This window comes from Gymnoscopelus braueri (assembly GCF_963280865.1).
Source record: "Gymnoscopelus braueri genome assembly, chromosome: 7".
NCBI classification, from domain to species: domain Eukaryota; kingdom Metazoa; phylum Chordata; class Actinopteri; order Myctophiformes; family Myctophidae; genus Gymnoscopelus; species Gymnoscopelus braueri.
In genome coordinates, this window is record NC_137608.1 from 20,442,338 (window position 1) to 20,464,416 (window position 22,079).

General features: G+C 44.2%; 1 protein-coding gene across 2 annotated transcripts; it reads right to left on the reverse strand.

Annotated features, from left to right (window-relative positions):
• Positions 1-374: 374 nt before the first annotated feature.
• Positions 375-21,682, reverse strand: LOC308089511 (E3 ubiquitin-protein ligase KCMF1-like). Of its 2 annotated transcripts, none has more exons than XM_080434284.1 (7): positions 21,519-21,682; positions 15,690-15,857; positions 6,820-6,959; positions 6,221-6,322; positions 4,265-4,445; positions 2,373-2,691; positions 375-2,027 (listed from the first exon to the last, which is right to left on the reverse strand). In XM_080434284.1, the coding sequence occupies exons 1-7, from the start codon at positions 21,532-21,534 to the stop codon at positions 1,691-1,693; spliced, it is 1,263 nt and encodes a 420-aa protein (XP_080290410.1). In that variant the 5' UTR covers positions 21,535-21,682; the 3' UTR covers positions 375-1,690. The 2 variants fall into 2 exon arrangements, with proteins under 2 accessions (XP_080290410.1, XP_080290409.1); XM_080434283.1 differs by lacking the exon at positions 21,519-21,682 and adding an exon at positions 19,073-19,158.
• Between the last annotated feature and the right edge of the window lie 397 nt (positions 21,683-22,079).

Below are 22,079 nucleotides of genomic sequence, written 5' to 3' on the forward strand. Positions count from 1 at the left end.
ATCTACAAGCTCACAACTCTTCACAGTGATTTGTTGAGCTGGTAGAGCGGCTATTTTCACTTTTTTTGTACGCCACCATTGTACGACAAAGTATAATACAGAGGTTAAGACTAATCAATTTTGACATTTTTATAACAAAATTATCAAAAATAAACCTGCTTCTCAATTATTTTATTAACGTACATGAGCATTAAGTTATTGGCACTAAATATCAGTTTTGATATATTTTTGGTTAATTGCCCAGCCCTGGGCAATAGGCCTCACTGTTCAATGATTAGCAATTATTCATGTTAAATCTGTGCCTACATCATTTTGGGGAGCTCTAAAACCACTCATGCTGGCCAATAAATCAGGACACAAACCAGACAGCAGGATTGGGTTAGTTATTTCCATCCAAAACATTTTTTATTGTCCTCCAAATTGAAAGGTTTACCCTGTCTTTTGACTCGTTTCCGCCAAGCCAAAAACATACATTGCATTCTTAAGGTAGCAGTGGAGGCATACAAAGATCTTTGAACGCAGAGAAATGAATGGAAAGAGCATACGTAATGATTCTCTCCTTCAAGTCACATGTTGAATCATCTTTGCATTCATGAGCAATGGAGAGAGGATGAAATTCAGATCACGGGAAGCGGGAGAGAGTAACATCTGGTCTTCCGAGAAAAGGAGGAAAAAAAAAACTACCATATCAAGACCAGGGTTATATTTCTTCCATATTACAAAAGGCCAGAAAATGGTCACATTGAAGAGATAGTTACCATGATTCATCTCCTTTTGCCTCCATGTTGCATACTGCCTTAATGTAGCACAACTGTAGTGTACACCAATGGACACTTCTCTGGATATGCAATTGAAAACCAAAGTGCCCATAGCTGATATAAAGCGAGGTCGCATGACCAATACATGTGATGTCACATGGGGAGGGGGTTTGAACCAAACTCCATCAACAGTCTGTCTTGTGTGTGTGTGGCGCGCTAATGTCTGACTCCCTAAATGTACAGCTCATGGGCGTCAGAACAACTGAGAGAAACAAGTCCCCGTTTAGTGACTGTGCAGTTAGAAATGGGCACATGGTGATTTAAGCTCATGCTTAAGTTGTGGTAAACCATCCAAGCACTTTTTTTTTTAATTAATAACTATAAATACACAGCAGCGTTGTTTTTTCGTTTTTTTTCTCTTTTTTTTCCATTTTTTCCTTTTTGTCTGGGGAGGATTCTGTCTGCGTCCTCTCCCTATGCGAGTGTGAAGTGTGTTTGTGAGGACATGTTTGTCTCTCAACGGCTACCTATGATCGCTTCGTCTGCTATAGAGGAAACATGGGTTATGTGGCATTGATTATCAACTTTCATATAGATTTTCTATAATATATTCATAAAAGTTATTTTCTCTCTCTCTCTCACGCACCCACATCGTTTTTGCTCACTTTCACATTCTCTCGTCTCGCTACTTTTAGTCAATGTACACAACGTAATAAACGCAGGGGGAGTGGGTGGGGCGGCGGCAGAGCTTAAATGACAATCACTGGGAGGGGGAGGGGTGGGGGGTAAAACAAAAAACAAAAAAATAAATGAAGCCGGAAAGAGCCGCAGTCTTTTTTTTTTGTGTGTGTTTTTCATCCATTGGCAGTTGGACAGACAGTATAGTCAGCCAGTTACAACGGGTGGTTTGGGCGCGGTCGGCGGCCATGTCATCAAAGGGGTGGAGCGGGAGGCTCTTTCTTCGTCGCCGCCGGCATCGTCGTCGTCGTCATTTTCGTTGACGTCTTCGCGCTGGGGGTTGTCTCTTTGAGGTTGAGGTTCTCCAGCGCCACGTCCAGGGTCATGACCTCCACGCAGCCCATGGACTCGAAGTCGGCAAAGCTCCGCAGTGGCCGGTGGCAGTCGTCCTCGTCCTCGGAGGAGGAGGCCGAGGCGTCCAGGTCGGGCAGCAGTGTCGACAGCAGGAGCTCCGTCACAAATAGGCTCCGGTCGGCCCACTGGGCCTCGCACGCCTGCCGCTCCGCCTCGGACAGCCGTGGCTCGCTCAGCCTGAGGTGGGAACACACACACGTTGGCATTACTATGCTTGTGAGGAGGACATCACAAACAGCCTGAGTTATAGTTAGCACTAGTGAAGTTATTATGCATCGAGTCCAATGCTTATAACATTTTGCAGAACATGATTGACACATTGTGATATATTAATTGATTAAAAGAATTTACGTGCAACAATTTCAGATGGAAAATACGGGCTGTGTGCAAGAGCCTCAACTAAAAATGTGTCCACACAATGTCTATTTCTCAAATTCTACTACACATAAAAACACACACAAGCAGGTTATACTTTGCAATAAAACCCAGAGAATGGGGCTGACGGACCACAGATAAACAGACCTGCTGAGTAGAAACTGGGAGCTATGTGCCGTGTGCTGAGTGTTGGACTCGCCGGGACCCAGGTTGGGACTCGGGTTGGTATTGTGATTGGCGCTGGGGCTGGGGTTGGCGGCGGCCGAGTTGGTGTTGAGGATGGCGTTGGCACGGCCACTGCCCCGGGTGGCGTTGCGGGCTGTCTCCAGCTGCTGCCGCGCCGCCTGGGCCTGCTGGCGCTCCAGCTGTAGCTGCATCTGAAGTTGCTGGAGCTGGGAGGCTGACGGACCCGAGCTCAGCTGACCGCCGGCCGAACGCCGCACCCCCGACAACTGAGACAACAACTCTGAAACCACACACACACACACCAGAAAATTTACTATTAGTGCTTGTGTGCATGTATGAGTGTATATGCTTATGTTTTTGTGTTGTATTGATTAACTGCTAAATTAATGCTGCTCTATACTTATCTGATGCATGTTCTGTTGTGTTACTTTGTACGTGTCATGAGATCAATCAATACAAAAAAAAAGAATGAATTGCACCCCTAGTTTTTGTAGTAGTAATCAGTTCTAATAACAGTTGCACTTAAAGTCATGGGGAAAGAATAACTTATTCACTTTTTGCACTGATTGGCCAATTCAGCCATGATGTCCCATCAACGCATGTGGCTAACGGTGCGTTCACACGGGCAGATTAAAAGATACAAAGATACACCGCATCTTTGTCGTTGTGTTGCTTTGTATCCGTGTTGCTCAACGCAGTCGCTGACGTCATCACACATGCGGACATCGGAGCTACAGTTGTAGCTTTGTATCTTTGTACCTGGAAGTTGAACCCAGCTCAATTTGAATTTGTAGCTTTGTATCTTTGTCGCTAGACAGCTACAAACGTCGGATGCGTCTTTGTATCTTCATGTCGCTGGTTTCCATTGAAAATGAATGGTAGCATGTATCTTTTAATCTGCCCGTGTGAACTAACCATTAGGGACCTCCCCTCGGAGCTTTTGTGTTTCACAGGCTCCCTTGGATGGTGACTGTGGACCTCTAGCTGCAAATAAGTCTGCAGTTGTCCATGGAATACAACTGCATACTGTTATTATAGCTGCTATTATAGTTAACGTGGTCATTATAGTTGTTACTATGGTTGTTGCTGTTGTCCATCTTGTCTCTCCCACCCCCCCCCCCTTCCCTCTCTCTCCCTTTCTTTCCCCCAGACACGTTCAAGGCAGATGGCCGCCCACGTGGCACTACTTGGCACAGTGGATGTGTGTGCGCGACAGTATGAATGACAAAACCACTGCAGTCAGATTATCAGTATAAGACGGTCACTCAGACAACCAGGCAGACAGTACAGCACGCTATTAGCAAGGCTATGCTTGTATGCTTTTGTGAGGGACTGGGAAAGGGACACTCATTATGGTCACAGCTGGAGTTGACATGGCATGGCTGTGCACTCAACTGGATTAAAATTAGTAACTGGATAAACGGGCAAGAATGGCTTTGCTGAGTAGACTAGGCTCCCAGCAAATACTGGCACGGTGTGTGTACCACCACCCAACTTAGTTGTATTTAAATTTGTGTTTGGAATACATCCAAACTTGAACATGACTATGAAGGCATGCGTCATACAGTATGTGCACGCACGTGCAAAGTGTTTTGAGAGAGTTTAGGCCTCCTGCAGTTACAGCTGTGAGCGCATATCAAGTTTCTATTTTTTTGTAGTAGGTGTTTTGGTTTGTCTTAGTCACTAAACAATCCATGTCTCATGTAGTTCAACAGAATACAGAGCCTCCGGCTGCTTGTCCTGCATTAGACTCCAAAGCCTCTTGTTGTAGCAGCTGCAGGCCTGGAGGAAGGAGACTATAATGTTATGAGTGAGTTTCACAGCCCCTCGTCTCATCTATGTGCGTGTCTGACCTGCTATGGGGTCCATGGCCTCTCTGCTGTAGTTGGAGCTCTGTGAGGCGCTCTGGCTAGCGGAGAGCCCCCCTGTGGTGCTGCTGGTGAAGTGCATGTTGGAGCGGCGGGCCCGAGGACCCCCAAGACCGCGTCCGGGATGGAACATCCTCCTCACATGCCGCACCCCACTTGACTCGTCGTTAAGATTGCCGTTAAGGAATAAAGCATACATCGTGACAAATAACTGCACATTTCTCTTTCATAACCACTGTCGACACATAAAATGCATTATATTTCAAAGATGGGGACTTAGTCTGGGTGGAACTGCAGGGATACCTATGAAAGATATTTCTAAACAAGAGTGTCACTTCTATGTAGTCCAATGCACAGCTTGGTGATGTTTATAAGAAAAGGAAAGAAAACTCTCTCTCTCCAGTAGGTGGCATTGTGTATCCGTGTCAGGTAAGCTTGGGCTTTTACATTATATTGGGATTCTTCCTTCAGTGTAATACATTATACATAGCTTTGGTTTAGGTCTGCAAGTTATTTTTCTTGACAACATACATAGCTTTGGTTTAGGTCTGTCGATTCACACTCAGTGTTACAGAGAACAGACTATGCTTTCGCACATATTTGCATATTGCCCAGGAATCAATTTTCTTTTACCATTTTGTGTTATTAAGCCAGAGGTATGGGCTTATTGTATACCGTGACATAAATCACATCAGTGGAACAGGTGCATTGAGGTTGTATCCTCTTTGTATCATGTTATTAACACCTTTACCGCCGGGCCCGTAGTTCTACGGGCCGTTAAATCCAACGGTTAAGCGCCGAGCCCGTAGTCCTACGGGCTGCGGTCTTTTCGCGCATGCGCGGTCCGGGTGCACTTTCGGAATTTTTTTGATCCACTTCCGTTTCCGGTTTGATGACAGGAAATAGAATTATTTGGGATCCGGTTTCGACGATCACGCCCGCTCCCATTCTACAGACGAAACTGAAACTCAATTCTCTTCCTGTAGTTTTTTCTCCTCGCATTTCACTGTTTAACGTAATCCGCTCTAACTCAAACATGGATGCCCCGTTTGACACGTGGTTTTCACTGGGAGATACAGGGAGATCGCGCGGATGTAAACAGACCGTTCACGGCTCAATCTTAAGGATTTTAACAAGATCTATGGCGACATGAAAAAAACAAAAAAACAACAAAAACACCTTGGCACTGGTGAGTACATTATGAGATTAACCTCTGGCGGTGGATGTGTTAATGACTCCATAGCACATGGCATGCAACATTCGCTGTAGTCCGTTTGGAGGTCAATTGGTAGATGTTGCATTGTGCTGGATTTGGATTAAAATCCAACCAAAAAGACATCAAAGTTGTCCATTGAACTAAGTAGTTAACTCAATGACTGTATGTGAGCTCTTTTTGTATTCCAAAGATTCCACCTAGTTCACGCCACCATGTTGCCAACTTAGCGCTCCCTAACTGGAAGTGAACTGTCCGATCTCTCTCAACAGAATCATTTAATGTAAAGGTTATTATTTTATCTATTTTAATCTCCATATCTATAGGGTTTCAGAAGGAACCAGATTCCACTCAAAATAAAATGTAATTGATGAGTTACATTCAGTGGTGATCGTGCTTTCAAATCTAGATAGGAACACAATAGGGCTGTGAATTTCTTCTCCACGTAGCCTACAGACAACCCTGTTGACTAAGTCCCAGCAGAGGAAGAATATGGAGTGTCTAAAGCAAGCTTCGAACATTTAATTGAAGGTCAGTAGGACCTTTCTGATAAAATACTTGCCAGTATTTTATACCTCAGGTATTTTATTACCTAAAATACATGAGGTAATAAAACCACTTAAGATTTTTGGCAAAATAAACCAATTAACATCAAACACATACTTTGTTGCATCTTAGATTCTGATGCTATTTGGCAAAGAAGATCAGATAACATTTGTGAAGGATATCAAGTCTCTGGGTGCTCTGTGTTCAAGTGTGAGATGAGCAGCAAAGTCATCGGTCACATGATTAGGGTCACCACCCGGCAGTGCTGCACATATAGGACAGATCTGGGAGATAGGGGAGAGATGCTGTTACTTCAACTCACAACCTCTTAGAAAGGAGTTCAAAGGCATTTGCCATCGCAGAGCGTTCACAGAGGACGATTAAAAACACATTCTAGTTAACCCATTAAGACCTGAGGCCGATTCTACAAATGTCTTCTAAATCCTTAGCAGTTTTCTGAAAAACGTACAGTATGTTGCTATATCAGTGGTGCTCAAACGTTTTTCATGTCAAGGACCCTCAAATGTATTTGGCCGCCGACCCCATCAAAAACAATATATATATATTATTATTTTTCTGCACACATTTTCACGCTTTTTCAAACATAGCAGATATACAGGTTCATCGTCACGAAGTGACACGCAATGAACTAGTATATCTGCTATTTTTGAATAGCCAAAGAAATCGAAAATGACACGGACGCTTCCCCGGTTTTAACGGGTTAAAAAGGGTTACATTAGTTGAAACATCCTCCATGATAGGTGGATGGGGACCAACTCACCACCTCAGTGGAGGTCTCTGTGTGCTCAGCGGCTACATGCTCCTGCAGGGAGATCTCGGTGTAGCCCATTCTGCCACAGTAGGGACATGTGAAGGCCTGGGGCTGCTCCACTGAGAATGCTTCGCCCCCATAATATAAGTCTGGAGAGGAATAAGCATTTGGACATTCAGATTACTTGATTTATCCCAAGGAGGGCCAATTAATCTTCAGCCCACCCAATCGACACCCACATGACACAAAAGACTCACAGGCAAGGAAGCTATATTTCAGAAGAAAGCGATCAAAACCACACAAATATATACAGTATATATATAACGGCATAAAAAATTAAATAAGTCTTTGTTCGATCGTTCATATAAATAGCATCATTTATTGGTGGCATTCAACAACAGCCTGACTGTGGAAGGAATGAAGGACTCTGTGTAAGCGGTTTGTTCTCCTACAGTAAGAGGCAAATTATAACAGCAGCCTGAGGGCATTAGAGTGAATTCACTGGACAGAACATAGTCAGGTTGGCTAATAATTCCTTTTGCTTTCTGGGCCACCGGTTTCTCCCAAAGGAAGCACAAGTCTCTTTGCCGGGCTCCAATTATCTTAAGAGTAGACTTTCACAATACCATTTGGGCTGTTCTTGTCCTTCACAGACTGAGACAACCCATCAAAAAGATAGAAAACGTTCAATGAATGTTTGATAAAAAATCCCATAATCACGTGACATGAGGAGTTAATCTTCCATTCCTTCCGAATTCTATGTTGTCCACACTTGACCACTCTGTGTTTACATCAAATTTGAGTTGGGAATTGAACACTGTTCCTAGATATTTGTGTCGGACATTTTCTCACCATGTATAACATGACACTGGTCTTAACTTATCTAGCCAAAGCCATTCTCGAATTTGAGTGAGAATTTGCAGTGTCCTTGTTACAACAGAACTACAAAATAAGTCCCAACTATACCGTATTTTTGATATTCAAATCAGAATTAGGGATGTGAACATTATGTCAACTTTCCACACCATCTTTAAATTGTGCTCTAAAAATATATATTTTTTGGTACATTTTTACTTTGCAATTACCTATTCAAAGTCGTTCTAAAACGTTGCGATTGGATTTCGCTGCCCCCTTAGTTGTGGGGCCTCTGGGGATAAACCCGCCCACCAGAGGCAATATCCGCACCTTGGAAATGCAGGTTCCACACAGAGATTCCAGACTAATATCTACGCAGTGATATTAGTCTGGCCATGCCAGGCTAGCAGTGTGATGTGGGATGATTAAGACACACTAGATTAAATGCATTGAATAATATCCAGCAGAGAGTTTTATATCACACAACACGTCTCCGTCCGTCATGTGACGTGAGCTGTAAGCTTGAGTTGGAAGCTTGACCGGCAAACGACACCATCGTTTATAAATCAGGCTTTGCAGATTCAGAGTTGCCTGTGATGACAATACGTGGTGGATTAAAAAGCTGACTGTGTAAAATCACTGTATTGATTGTGGTAGTGGTAATACTTTTTATAATGATGATGACCTATTTATGAAGACATAAACTCAGTGTCCGATGACAGCACAAGCAGTGTTGCCATGTCCGCTTATTATAAGCGACTTTGGGCTTATTTTTCTGTAAAGTTGCTAGTAAATATTGGTAATTGCGGGTTACGTTTTTTGGGCTTGTTTCTCAAGTATAGTTGCTTATTTGGGTTGATTCCAAATGTTTTAATTATTATTTAAACCAGTGGTTCTCAAATATTTGCATGTCATGGACCACCCAAATTAATATGTAGCCTATTTGTGTTAGAATATTTCAAAAATCTTCCAAATATTCCACATTTTATTTCAAGACTTTTAAATAGCCGATGTATACAGTATATAGGTTTAAAGTGCTAATGTGGTCTGTAGTCGCTTCTTTTGGGCTTGTTTTCCTAGACCTGGTTGCTTATTTCTCTCACAAAATCTGGCATCACTGAGCACAAGGAGGAGAGAGTCGGCTAGAAAAGAAAAACCTCCACATAGCATTTAAACTGCGTGCAGATTATAGAGTTCAGATGGGTCAAACTCCATGCCTAAAACATTTGCATACTGTGCAATCATGAGGACAGGATTTCAGCATTTGGTTCAAGTGAGCCTGTCCTCTTGCCAACATTTCAGCAACACCATAAACACATTATTATGAACAGTCATGATTAGAAATAATTGCCAAGTAAATTCTAATATGATACGCCAGTTTAGGTAAAGGGATACATTCAATGAGTCACAGACACGAGCGGTTTTGCAGTGCAAACATTTACTGAAGGAAGTGACGGTACAATAATCAGGGCAGTAACCATGACATGTTACCATGACAACCACACGCCCACTCCTGGCGCCACCCTTTTTCTTCAAGCTATACACCCTTTTTCTAAGACACCCCCTTAATCATACTTCAGTCAGACAACTCTTGGATTCAATTTAGAATATATTCTTATCTACTCTTATAAAGGGCAAAAGGGCGAATTGCTACTTCCGCGGCTGACGCCCACAGCAATTCCATTCATTTGGACCTCTCGCCTGCTGACGCCATACCCACAGCATTGATTTCGACTAAACACAACAACTACATCTGACATCTCACCACAACACCAGCCACAACGTGCACGCTGAATTTACGGGTGGCGTAGGGTACTTCTCATTGCTCACTACACATTTTCCACCTCGCAACATAATTAATTCTACTCACCACATTACGACCACACCGGACGGGGAAACACTTTCGCACCGTTTACCGTCAGCACAACCGAACGCCGACGGCCACAGCCGAAACAACACGAAGCGGCGGCCATTGAAATCACCCTTCGCTCGCTCCAAACATTCTTCCCCTTCATTGCACCGTGTCTTCTGCAGTTCCACGCTCCATTCAGGTCAGCACAATGCTACTACATTACCACTCTACCTCAAAACCACACGCTTCTCCGATTAGTGTTTCATTAGTGCGAGCGTGGAAAAAAAAAACAGCGCGTGCTGCTGACGCATTTGCTAAACACAGGCTAAGATGATGATACCAAGGATTCGACAGTGATGTCATCATTATGCAATTATTACACATATTGTATTAATGATGTTTTATATTATATTATATTATATTATATATTATTACATATCATAATATAATATAATCAATGTTATATGCTGTATTACAGTACATAACACATATTTAACTTATACATTATATCTACAACATAAATACACATACTATTATGACATGAATACATACATATTTACATTTCTTTTTAAAACATATATAATATACACATCAGCCATAAATGAGCCAGTCTTCACAACGCCTCTTTCAAAGGGGTTCGCCATGTTTTCATTTGTATCCCACGATTTTGTTGCCTAGGGGGCTAGGGGCCAGGGCAAGGAACGCAACCCCACGATCCGCCTCCCTTAAAAGAGCCATAATTCCCATCTCTACTGCCCACTCTGTGCTGCAGCGACACGGACACAGAGACAGGGATACGGAGGGACCAACAAACGCAAAGCCCTGTGCGCGGCTGGTGTCGAGGGGGGCGTAGCCCCCCGAGACTCTAGTTGAGCATAATTAAGCATCGATATATGAAGCATAGTTTGGCGTCAGGGCTCTGCATCTATTCATTCCCTGTAAGCATGAACATTTTAATAAATGTTACATGCCAATTAGAATGACAGGGAATGAATTAAGACACCCAATGGGAATCTAGAAACAGAGCCTACAGGTGGATGCCGAGGAGGCGGTGGGATTGAGAATCTCCATGGGCAGCAGCAGACAGCGAGGTAAGCGACAGACAGCGGATGATACGGCAGGAGACAGCGCTGACAGCAGAGGAGAGCAACAGCAGCACGACAGCACAGCCAGAGAGAGAAGCCAGAATGAACAGGTAGGCAGAGAAGTTTAAATAACCGCCAAGATCAGGAGAAGGGTGCATGTGACTTGTCACCTGAGCAGGTTGGCGCTCTGCCTTGAGTTGCCTGCCTGAACTAGCCACACAAGCTGCGCATCATAACACATTGTGCATCCCACAATCCCCCCCAAAACTCCTGTCCTTTTGAACATAGTCCAATCACATAATATAATAGCACACATTTCACACCTGTAGCCTATCTGGTTCCCGCCGCTCATGCCCCGACCGACGAGGCACTATACATGGGTCACAGGTCGGTCCAAGAGGACTGACCCCTTTCTCAGGGCCTATCACCTTGCAGCAATCACTAAATCTGACTCTGTAGGAGGTACGGCGCAGCTGATAACCCGTCAACTTCTGAATGTTACACCATGCGGCATTAACGCTGATTTGGAGGACTGATTTTTGTGCAACTTAGCACTAAAGCACCCTGCAACTTTCACAGTGTCCTTAAAGGTGATGTACAGCGTAGCTGCCAAACCCGGATCCCCTGACCATCAGCACCATCAGTAACAATCCATAGCTGCTCAGCGGCAATGTAATGCTGTGGGCCGAGGACAAGGTCTTCTGGGAGTTACTGAAAGCACACAGCAGCTCGTCTGACTACTGGATCACATCATTTGAGTCTCTCCCAGCAACCACGTCATCAAGTGGAGCAAGTGTGGTAGCACAGTTTGAGAGTACACGAGCCAGCACCTTGTACGCCCCAATGAATGACCGCATCTCAGTCACAGTTTTTGGGGGAGGGCACGCAGCCAGGGCAGACACACAGTGAGGGGTGGCTCGGATAGTGCCTTGACACCACACCCAGCCTAGAGGCGCTACGGGGGTCTTGGTGGCGGCAGGTTTCAATCCACAATGCTGTAAGGCTGACAACACCCTCCTCCAGACGGCCAACAGCTCGTCAAGAGTGTTTGTGCCACAGTACATGTCGTCTGCCACTTTGGCTATGTGGTCTTGCTCAAGAAGCTCCACGAAAACCCTGCACGTCAACTCCTCCAACGCAGTTTCAGACCCCGGCATGCCCATGGCGCTACGCACGTACACACAAACGCCCTTAAACGGACAACTCTACAATATTTCCATGAGTCCCTGGATAAGGGGATTTGATAAAAGGCTTTTGAGTCTCCCAGACTTGGGAGACTCGGCTACTACTGGCACATTTTCACATGACGGGGCAAATGTAGCTCTAACACGGCATACATGGTCATGTCTCTGGATCAACTGCGGTTCCTTGGTGAAGTTAGGGACCCGGATCTTCCCTGCCACGCCTTGAATCCAAGCAAGCCATTGGCGTGACTGTCTTTGATCAACATGCGGCTCAACAGCCAACCCGCCGTCCACGTCACAGAGGTCGGCTGGCAGATCAAGCTTGATGTACTTCCCAGGCCACACTGTAGACTTGTCAGGTGCATTGAGTACATGTGCACGTCGCACCACATGTCTATCGCTCTTGTGCTGGGTGCCATAATAGTAGGCGTTTTCACCCACACACACCTGATGTTTGGCTGGCCTGTCGTTCTTCACCAAGCCAAGATGTCTGAATCAAGGTTCGCCACGACACGGCCTTCCAAGTAGAGGTTGTGCCCGTCCCTTTGAAAGCATGTTCTTATCTCTTCCAATACCTTCAGCGGGGACGAGCCGTCTGCCTGATGGGCCAATTGTGTGGTCTTTGTAACGGTGACGCCCAGTCTTGTGGCACATGATGCCTTCATCATATTTCCTGTTGTGCCACTGTCAATAGTGAGTCTTACAGCTAGATGTCCATGAAAGGTGTCAAGATACGGTGATGACTTGATGACCACCCGCTGAACAACACTGGCTGATGAACCTTTTGTCCTCAGGGGGCAGAAATGGGCATTTGCTCAAAACATTTATCAGGCCTTCTGGCCTCCTTACAAAGAGGGCACACCCTCCTCCTCGGAACATGATTCATTTGTTTTGGCTTGGAAAATCCAGAGCTAGAAAATCTAGAACTAGACCGGGAAAATCCAGAAACAGCTGTACGCATAGCCCTTGCATCCTTTGAAGCCTGTAGTTCATTTAACAGGGAATCAAGGGCCTGCGAAATCTCTGTCTTAATGCTACCGTCCGTGAACGTAGCTCTGTGCCATACCGCTGCTTCACAAGTCTGGGTAGGTCATCAGAGGCGGAGCCATGTAAGCACAATAAAGTTCTCAAGTGATGGTGACAGCTCCTCATCTTCTGTCACAACTTCTCCCATGTGATTGATCCCAGAGTCTTTGTGCAACATATTGTCCTCCACAAACGCCATTATGCGCTGAGATAAGTCTTCTGGTCATTCATTAGGTTCCAATTTAATAGCAGCAAAGTCAATGAAATGTGCTCCTGTGCACTGAAATCCATAATGCTGACGTATAGCCTGCCATATATTGTCAATGGATGTAGAGTTTTTGACTATACTCTGACGTGAAATCCCAGGACAATAATTCGCTATTTGTCCAAGCAACAATTCCAACATGCTTACTTTTTGTTCCTTTGTCCCGACGCTGCGTGCGGGGGAGGTCCTCCCCGTCGTCATGGAAATCTCTGTGTGGAGACGCTCTAGTCTTCTTCTCCCACGCTGCGCCGTCAACAAGGAAGGGGGCGAACTCATTGTCAAGTAACAGTGTATACAGGAGATTCTGTCACCAGTTTTCAAACGAGTTCACATTCTCTATCTTGGTTAAGCACCATTGTTTCGGAGCTCTTAGTGACGTTGCCATATTGCGCGCAGCACGCTTGTAATCCTCTCGTGTTCTGTAGAATAAATCCACAGTGCGACGGTCTCTTCAAAAGACTTTTGATAGGAAATCCTTTCTCTGCATGAGACGTAAATCCAATCGCCGCTGCCACCACGGCAGTTTAGGTAAAGGAATACATTCAATGAGTCACAGACACGAGAGGTTTTGCAGTGCAAACATCTACTGAAGGAAGTGACGGTACAATAATCACGGGCACCTGGATCTCCACAAGGTACCTACTACAAGTAACCATGACAACATGTTACAATTGCCATGATGACATCAAAACCTGGATGAACGCAAATTTCTTACATCTTAACAATAACAAAGCTGAAATCATTATCTTTGGACATCACCCCACCTCCCCTGTCAATAACCTGGGCCCCCTCACCTCCAATATCCACAACAGCGCAAAAAAACCTCAGCGTTATCTTTGACAGCAATTTCAAATTTGTAAAACTGATCAGTTCAGTCGTCAAAACCAGCTTTTTTCATCTACGGGTATTCGCCAAAATTAAACCCCATCTCCCCAACAAACAATTTGAACAAGTGATCCATGCCTTTATTACCTCTAGGCTGGACTACTGCAATGCCCTATATTATGGCATTGACCACTCCTCACTCAGGCGCTTGCAACTAGTTCAAAACGCTGCCACTCGCCTTCTTACAGGTACCAAAGAATTTGACCACATCACACCAGTCTTGGCCTCACTCCATTAGCTTCTAATATAGAATTGTTTTTAAAATACTGCCATTTGCTTTTAAATCTCTAAATGGTCTGGCCTCTATATATACGGCTGAACTTATAACACCCCATAATCCACCCAGAGCTCTGAGGTCTGACTCTGCTGGCCAGTCGCTTTTGACTGTGCCTCCAAACCTAACCCTCAAAACCAGAGGTGATCGAGCGTTTGCGGTGGCAGCCCCAGAGCTGTGGAACACCCCCCCAACCCCCCTCATCAGAACCGATCAGTCCATTGAGATTCTGGCTTTTAACACATTTACCGCCGGGCCCGTAGTTCTACGGGCCGTTAAATCCAACGCTTAAGCGCCGATCCCGTAGCCTACGGGCTGTGGTGCTTTTTCCTTTTTTTTCAATTTTCCGGTACGGCACATTTCATTGTAACACCACCGGAAACAGAATTATTTGGGATCCGGTTTTGACGATCACGCCGGCTCCCATTCTAAAGTCTACACTGAAACGCCATTTTCTTCGATTGTAGTTTTTCTCCTCGCTGATCACTGTTTAACATAAACCGTTCTAACTCAACAATGGATGCCCCGTTTGACACGTGGTTTGGACTGGTAGACACAGGGAGATGTCCGCGATGTTTACAAACAGTGCACAGATCAATCTTAAGGATTTTAACGACGTCTATGGCGACGTGAAAAAAACAAAAAACAACAATAAAACGTTGGCACTGGTGAGTACATTATGAGATTAACCTCTGGCGGTCAATGTGTTAACAACATCCAAACCTAAAATGTTCCTGTTTTTAATCTCCTATCGATCATTTCCTACCCTCTGTGTACATAGGTGTAGATATACTCGCTCTATGTCCGTGTCTCCTATATGAATACATGCCATGTGCTTTATACATGATTATGTGTTCTGTGTTTTTTGATTTGATGTATTGCTTTGGTTTTTTTTACCTGTGCAGCACTTTGGTCAACTAAGGTTGTGTAAAAATGTGCTCTATAAATAAAGTTTGATTGATTGATTGATGACAACCACACGCCCACTCCTGGCGTATGGTTTAAATAAACTTTAAATAAAGCCCCTCATTTTTTAAACATGACTTTGAAGTGTTGGGCTTAGAATGATGCAAATTCTTCTGAACATGATGGCGGTAGGGGATTGCAAAAATAATATCAATTGTCATTCACATCCCTAAACAGATGGTCAAAAGATCTAGAGTACATCCGTCTAACAATTCCTATCATTCTCTCTGTCCCCTATCCCTTACTTTTAAAAAGCTATAACTGGTCTATATATATTAATAATACACTTTATTTATACATTACTTATCCAAACAAATTACATTGTGCATCACAATACAAAACAACAGGATTACAAAACGATTACAGAGTACAAAGTGCAGCAAAGTACAAAGCCAACATGGGTTTTGTTTATCACCAAAACTACAAATACATGAGCTCCTTCAACATGGAGAATCTGCTGAGGGACACAATCACGGCAGCTACTCACCAAAGTCAACCCGGGTCAATATACACTGCATGGGATGCTCTGTGGTGTGTCTGGTTGTAGTTGCTCCGCTCTCATAGCATGACGCGCATAGGTCGTAGTCGTAACAAATTAAACATTTGTATCGTCGCCCTCGGAAGTTGCCTTTCAAACACGCGTCACAGCTCACACCTGGAGTAAGAGAAGAAGAGAATCATAGTTGTTGTTAATGTCTTGCTCATGGACACTTCCGACACACAGCCAGGAGGAGCTGGGGATCTTCCGACCTCCAGACCTTCCTTAATGCACTTTGACAGGTGAAATAGAAATATTAAAAGGGTACTTTTTTGAAAACATTAAGACCAGAAAAGAATGTGAACTACAATATGAAAGTTTAATTGAGACCATAATTGTACCGACCAGTATATTCACAGTCTGTTGTTTTCCCCCACCTTCCTAAAGCATACAGTACAGTCAAAATCCAGACCCACTCTAAACTCCTAGCTAACGCCCAAGACTTCAGGCTCCCCTCCCTGAAGCTCCACTCCGTTTTGTTCAAACACCATGGCACTCTTAGTCTTAACATTCTGTTCATCCCCTCCCATAGCCATGCTTCCACTGTGGCACTGTGGGAGATTCTCCGGCACAGGTGACATCTAAAGTGTACTTCAGATAAATGGCCGTTTGGAGGATATGTATCCGTGCAAAAAGCAATACACACATTTAATTGCTAGATACATCACATTTAAAGCTGCAGTCCTAACAAACAAGCTAGAAAGCATGCACGTCATCTGCTCTATAAAGTGCCAGGTGCATGGTAGAAGTTAAAATCTAACAAAAAATAGAGTCTGCACTCCGCAGTCTCCACACAGTTGCACACTACAAAGGTTTCAAATGTATTCAACATAGTACAGTGACGTTGGGAGCCTAAGTGGCTCTTACTCAGACCCACTACCTGGGATTCAAACCCGAGGTTCCTGAAGGAGATACCAAATTTCTACCGCTCCAACAAGAGGGAATCCCCTCTTGACTCCGGGGGAGATATTGCGCGTATGAGCTTCAGGCAATCCTACTCCTCAACCAGTGGATGTCCTACCCTACACCAGGGTCTACATTTTTAGTGGAAGAGTAGGGAGACCGCCTCCAACCGCAGCAGATGTACTAGTTACAATGTATTAATACACTCATACTTATTATAACGTTTTATTCATTGAAATAGCTCCCGGATTGATGACAAACCTGAGACAAGCTGCCAGTAGCTAAGTTTGTCTCACTTAGGCTGCTATAATCTGTTGGATCATGTGTGCAGATTTTTTTGATAGACAGGGAGCTGCAGGGGGGGGGGGATACCTTGCTGTTTCTAAACGCAGCAGCCAGGTAGTTATGTTAAATCTCATTGTTTATCATTAGGAGCCATGTGTCACACAACACAACAAGCTATAGCAATGCTTCATGGACAAAAGTAATGTGACTCAATTAGCTGGAATTAGATGGAAAACATACCGATCATGTCAAGCACCACATGTCCATGTAGTATTAATTTACCAAAATTCAACATGGGATTTTTAAACAAACACTGATCACAAAAATGGTATAAATGTATCGATATCAAACCTAGGCCAATATCAATTACTGCATTTTTTTTTTTAAGAAAACATATTTTACTGTGAGAAAATACATTTTTGGCCATACTGACTGCAGCACAATTTTAACTGCAATGTGACTAGTGGTTTCCTATGAATAGATCATAGAAGGTAAGATACAGATAAATATATACAGTACATGGAAGTGAACCCTATGATCTTATTTCTATCATTCTCAGATGGCATAATATGCCATCTGCCACTTATGCCATCTGAGAATGATAGAAATAAGATCATAGGGTTCACTTCCATGTACTGTATATATTTATCTGAATCTTACCTTCTAACTAGCCCTTTAGTCAAACACTAAAGGGCTAGTTGACTTGATGAATGCAAATATCCTAAATTTCCTCTTTTGCATTTTCATAATTTCCATGTTTACAGTCAGTACCTGCCAAATGTGCCAATATCTAATCTACAACCAATCAATCCGAGTCCTTTTTGAGGACTACTCACACAGGTCTGTCATTGTTAACATGGCAGCAATACGGTTTCGTTTTTGTTACAATAGTAGTTACTCTCCTTACTCGCCTTGTCCTCACCCTACACTTATAATAAACAACTACACAAGCAAGCACCTTCACAAAGAAATCCTCGACACAATTACAAACTCATCTTTTATAACAATAGCTATACACAATCCACATGGGAACGGTGTGGCTCCAATGTGGATATTGGACTTCATGTGGTGATCCTGTGATGTCAGTCGTCTATGATGCATCTAGATTCCAAATTTGGCCACGGTTTCAGCCTAATCTGAGACACACTGACTTCCATTATAAACGTTAAAGTTAAGTATTTCAAAAAAGTATTACAAATAATGTGTGGTTGGTAGTACTAAGTTAGGCTACTGTAAGTGTGCACAAGACATTCAGCACTGATCGGATCTTCAGTTTGCAAGCTTATCTATGGATAAAGTAACACAAACTGACAAACCAACCCTAATATACAGGTACATGGCTAGCCTCGCACAGAGCCACAGCGTAAAAATGTGTAAACCAAGGTTTTAACATGATGCTTCCAAGGTAAACAAGGTGCCACTACATTTGAATGCAGGCAATTCTTGATTGACTACGACAGTCGTGCTGTCAGGGGTGTATTGTATGACACCAGTTAGCCAGCCTAAGCTCATATCTGCAAGCATTCATTTCTACACAGTCAAATCCTCAATATCAATGTATTTAATTTGAAACTCAAATGCACCTTTACATTGTCCACTTTGGTCTGTACAATTTGTCCACTCAGAATTAAATGAACAGTCACTGTCAACAACTTGATCCTGTTGTGCACTGCTGGCTGCGTTTTCAGTGGTACTGTCAACAACGTTATAAAGGGCCATTTCACCTTGTACTTGTACACCCCACAACTGACGGTGTACAAGTACAAGGTGAAATAGACCTAAAATCTGAGCCTAAATGGGACCCCAGATCTTTACACTATCTGAGAAACTGACTCCTGGCGTTGCCGTGGAGCTAAACGGTTCGAGCCCACGGTAACGGCATAGCGTCAATAAATAAATGTGGCAACAACACAGACGAGACGGGGGGGAACCAGAGGCCGGTCGGTCGGTCGGGGCCTAAAACCAACCTTGCCATCAACGTCTGCTTGTTGGCTTAACAAACAGTTAGCCAGCATTCTCTTTTAGCCAATTAAAGCTAGCTTGCTTCAGCCGAGGTTTGACTTTGAAGCTCACGCTCCTTTGTAGCCTGTAGTTCAGCGTCTCTGGTGTTAGTTTGTCATTAATAATGATCCACTATCACTTACCAGTACCGTCGCTGCTCATAATGACAGTTATTATGTGACGTTAGCCGCTAGCTGCTCCAGAGACTGACTGAACTCACTGCCCCAGTGATACAAAGGATGGGCGAGTGACGTCATAGACAGTCGGAAGTGGGCGAGACCGTAGTAGTAAGTGGCTCGACAATAATGACGTAATGTCAACTGAAAGCCTCGACCGAGGCTGTGCGTGAATTGAAGGCTTTTTTTAAAGAGACGTCGGGGCGGTTTTGCGGTGCAACGCACGGCCCCGTGAGCGTAGCCCGTGAGTCTGATGGCAGCAGAAGAGTGGACGCCAGGCGACCAGTGTTGCCAGGTTTTGCGTGAGAAATAAGCAACCGGGTCAATGAAAACAAGCCAAAAAGAAGGGACTACAGGCCACATGACTTGAGCACTTTAAACCTAGATGCATTGGCTATCTGAAAATAGCAGACACAGTGAGTTTGTAGATCTGCCATTATCAAAATAATCTTTTTGATAAAAAAAAAAAGTGACACATTTGTAATACTTTTGAAACATTTTAACACATGTATGGGGGTCCCTGGCACAACATATTTTAGATGGGGGGGGGGAATAAACCACTGGTTTAAACAACATTTTGGAAACAAGCCCAAATAATAAACTACACTTTACAAACGAGCCTACAAAAACGCAACCCTTAATGGACAACTTCACCCATTTTCAACATATCATCATATAATTGGTCCTCACTAATGCTCATGATAAAATGATTTTAAAAAAATCAACCCGGTCTCTGTCTCATAGGAGGGCTGTGGACATTTCAGAAACCCGCCTACCAGTGACATCATCATTAGACAGGTGTTTTTGGGCGGTGAAACCGCCCCTATATATGTGAGGTTTGGACATTTGCACCCCCCCAACCCTGCGCTGTGATTGGCCACCAGTGTACCCCCCTAACCCTGCACCGTGATTGGCCAATCACAGTCTATGACTGATTGGCTAGTGAAACATGACACATGTGCATAGCCCTATAAATAGGACCATTCATGCACTTAAAAAAAACACATGTTTTGTTTGTTTTTTTTTTAAACACATTTATGGTAAAAAAAAAAAACACATTTATGGGGTTTTTTAAGTTAGGGGTGTACAATGGTTGGTCCACAATATTACTTTTCTTTAAGTGAACTTCCATCACTGTGATGACCACTGTGACCACACCGCCCACTTCACACTGGGTGTGATTTTTGGGCGGTGAAACCGCCCCTATATGTGAGGTTTGTAAATTGCACCCCCCCAACCCTGCGCTGTGATTGGCCACCAGTGTACCCCCCTAACCCTGCACCGTGATTGGCCAATCACAGTCTATTCAGGACTGTGATTGGATAGTGAAACATGACACATGTGCATAGCCCTATAAATAGGACTATGCACTTAAAAAACACACATTTATGGGGTTTTTTTAAGTTAGGGGTGTACAATGGTTGGTCCACAATATTACTTTTCTTTAAGTGAACTTCCATCACTGTGATGACCACTGTGACCACACCGCACACTTCACACTGGGTGTGATTTTATTTTCTTTCAAACAAGATTATTATTATTATTATTTTTACTAACGTGAGAACAATGGCTTACATTATAACATGCTAACTTTCCAGAAATAGAAAGCCTGCAGTTTCTATTAGCTTGGATTCCCAGTCGATGATGTCACTGGTAGGCAGGTTTCTGAACTGTCCACAGCCCTCCTCTGAGACACAGATGGGGTAGACAAAATAGGTGCCATTATGGCACCTATTTTGTCTACCCCCTCTGCCATAATATAATAAGCATTAGTGACCAATTATATGAAGATAGGTTGACAATGGGTGAAGTCGTCCTTTAACTACCAATAATTTACAAGCAACTTTAGAGAAAAACAAGCCCCAAAAGTCGCTTATAATAAGTAAGACATGGCAACACTGCCCCCGTGAGTCTGATGCACCTACGCCCGGGCGACGCTTACTTCTGACGTCACCGTCTCATCCCTGGCGTCTCCATCCCCCCGTCCCCTCCCCTCCCCTCCCCTCCATCCTCCCAGCTGCTAACTAGCCTGCTGCTAACGCTGACACAGTTAACCCACTTACAGCGTTAGCTCGCGAGGCTAGCTAGCTCAGCAACATGGCTACTTAACGCCAGCCCTTCCGCTTATATGTGCCAGTGCTGTAGCACCTACTCCACCGTCCCGCATCTTCACGTCCCGTATGTTTACCGCCTCGGCGGCTGACCGCCTGCAAGGACCTCTGAGTGGCCGCCATAATGTGTCCCCTAGCTCCCATTGTATTGCAACAGGCGTCCTGCTCCTCCATGGACGAGAGGAGGTGCAAAAACACAGAGAGAGAACGCCTTCACTAGCTGGTCCCTGCTAACAGGCTGCAACACTGCGTACATCAGCGACTCCCGTTTGCATGTCCGTTGTGTGTCCGTTTATCCTTACCTTCATGGCGGGACATCCTACGAGCATTAACGCGGCCCCCTCTTCGGGCTCCCTGGCTTCGCTTACGAGGAATGGTATCGCGGGCTTACAGAGAGGAGAAGCCGGGGCTGACAGCCTGGTCCCTCCTGGCCTCTTCTTCCCTCATGAAGGATCCGGTCTGGCTGCTCACACTCCGCCTCCCTCCTGCTGTGTCACTGTGTCCGACGCACTCACGCCGACGGCCACTGGAGGGCGCCACGGTCTTTTTGTATTAAGGTCGGTGTTTGGGTGAGTTTTAGCCTGCAAGTCAAGACTGGCAGTGTTGGAAGAAGTACTCACAGTTTTTAAAAAAAAACTTAATACCGCAATGTAGAAATACTCTGTTACAAGTGAAAGTCTGGACTAAAAATGTTACTTTAGCAAAAGTACCAAAAGTAGAAAGTACTCATTATGCAGAATGTCACATTTCACACCTTTTCAAATGCATAAAATGTATAAAAAAATCTTTTTAAAATAGCAGATCTACAAGCTCACAATGTGTCGCGATGTGACACATTGTGAGCTTGTAGATTGTAGCTTGGA

What these genes read in the sequence shown, in the direction of transcription:
- LOC308089511 (XM_080434283.1), bottom strand. An exon ending in ATTGACCCGGGTTGACTTTG is followed by an intron (nt 6,960 to 15,689) that starts GTGAGTAGCTGC and finishes ATTCCTCTCCAG; the next exon opens with ACTTATATTATGGGGGCGAA. An exon ending in CAGAGACCTCCACTGAGGTG is followed by an intron (nt 6,323 to 6,819) that starts GTGAGTTGGTCC and finishes CCTATCTCCCAG; the next exon opens with ATCTGTCCTATATGTGCAGC.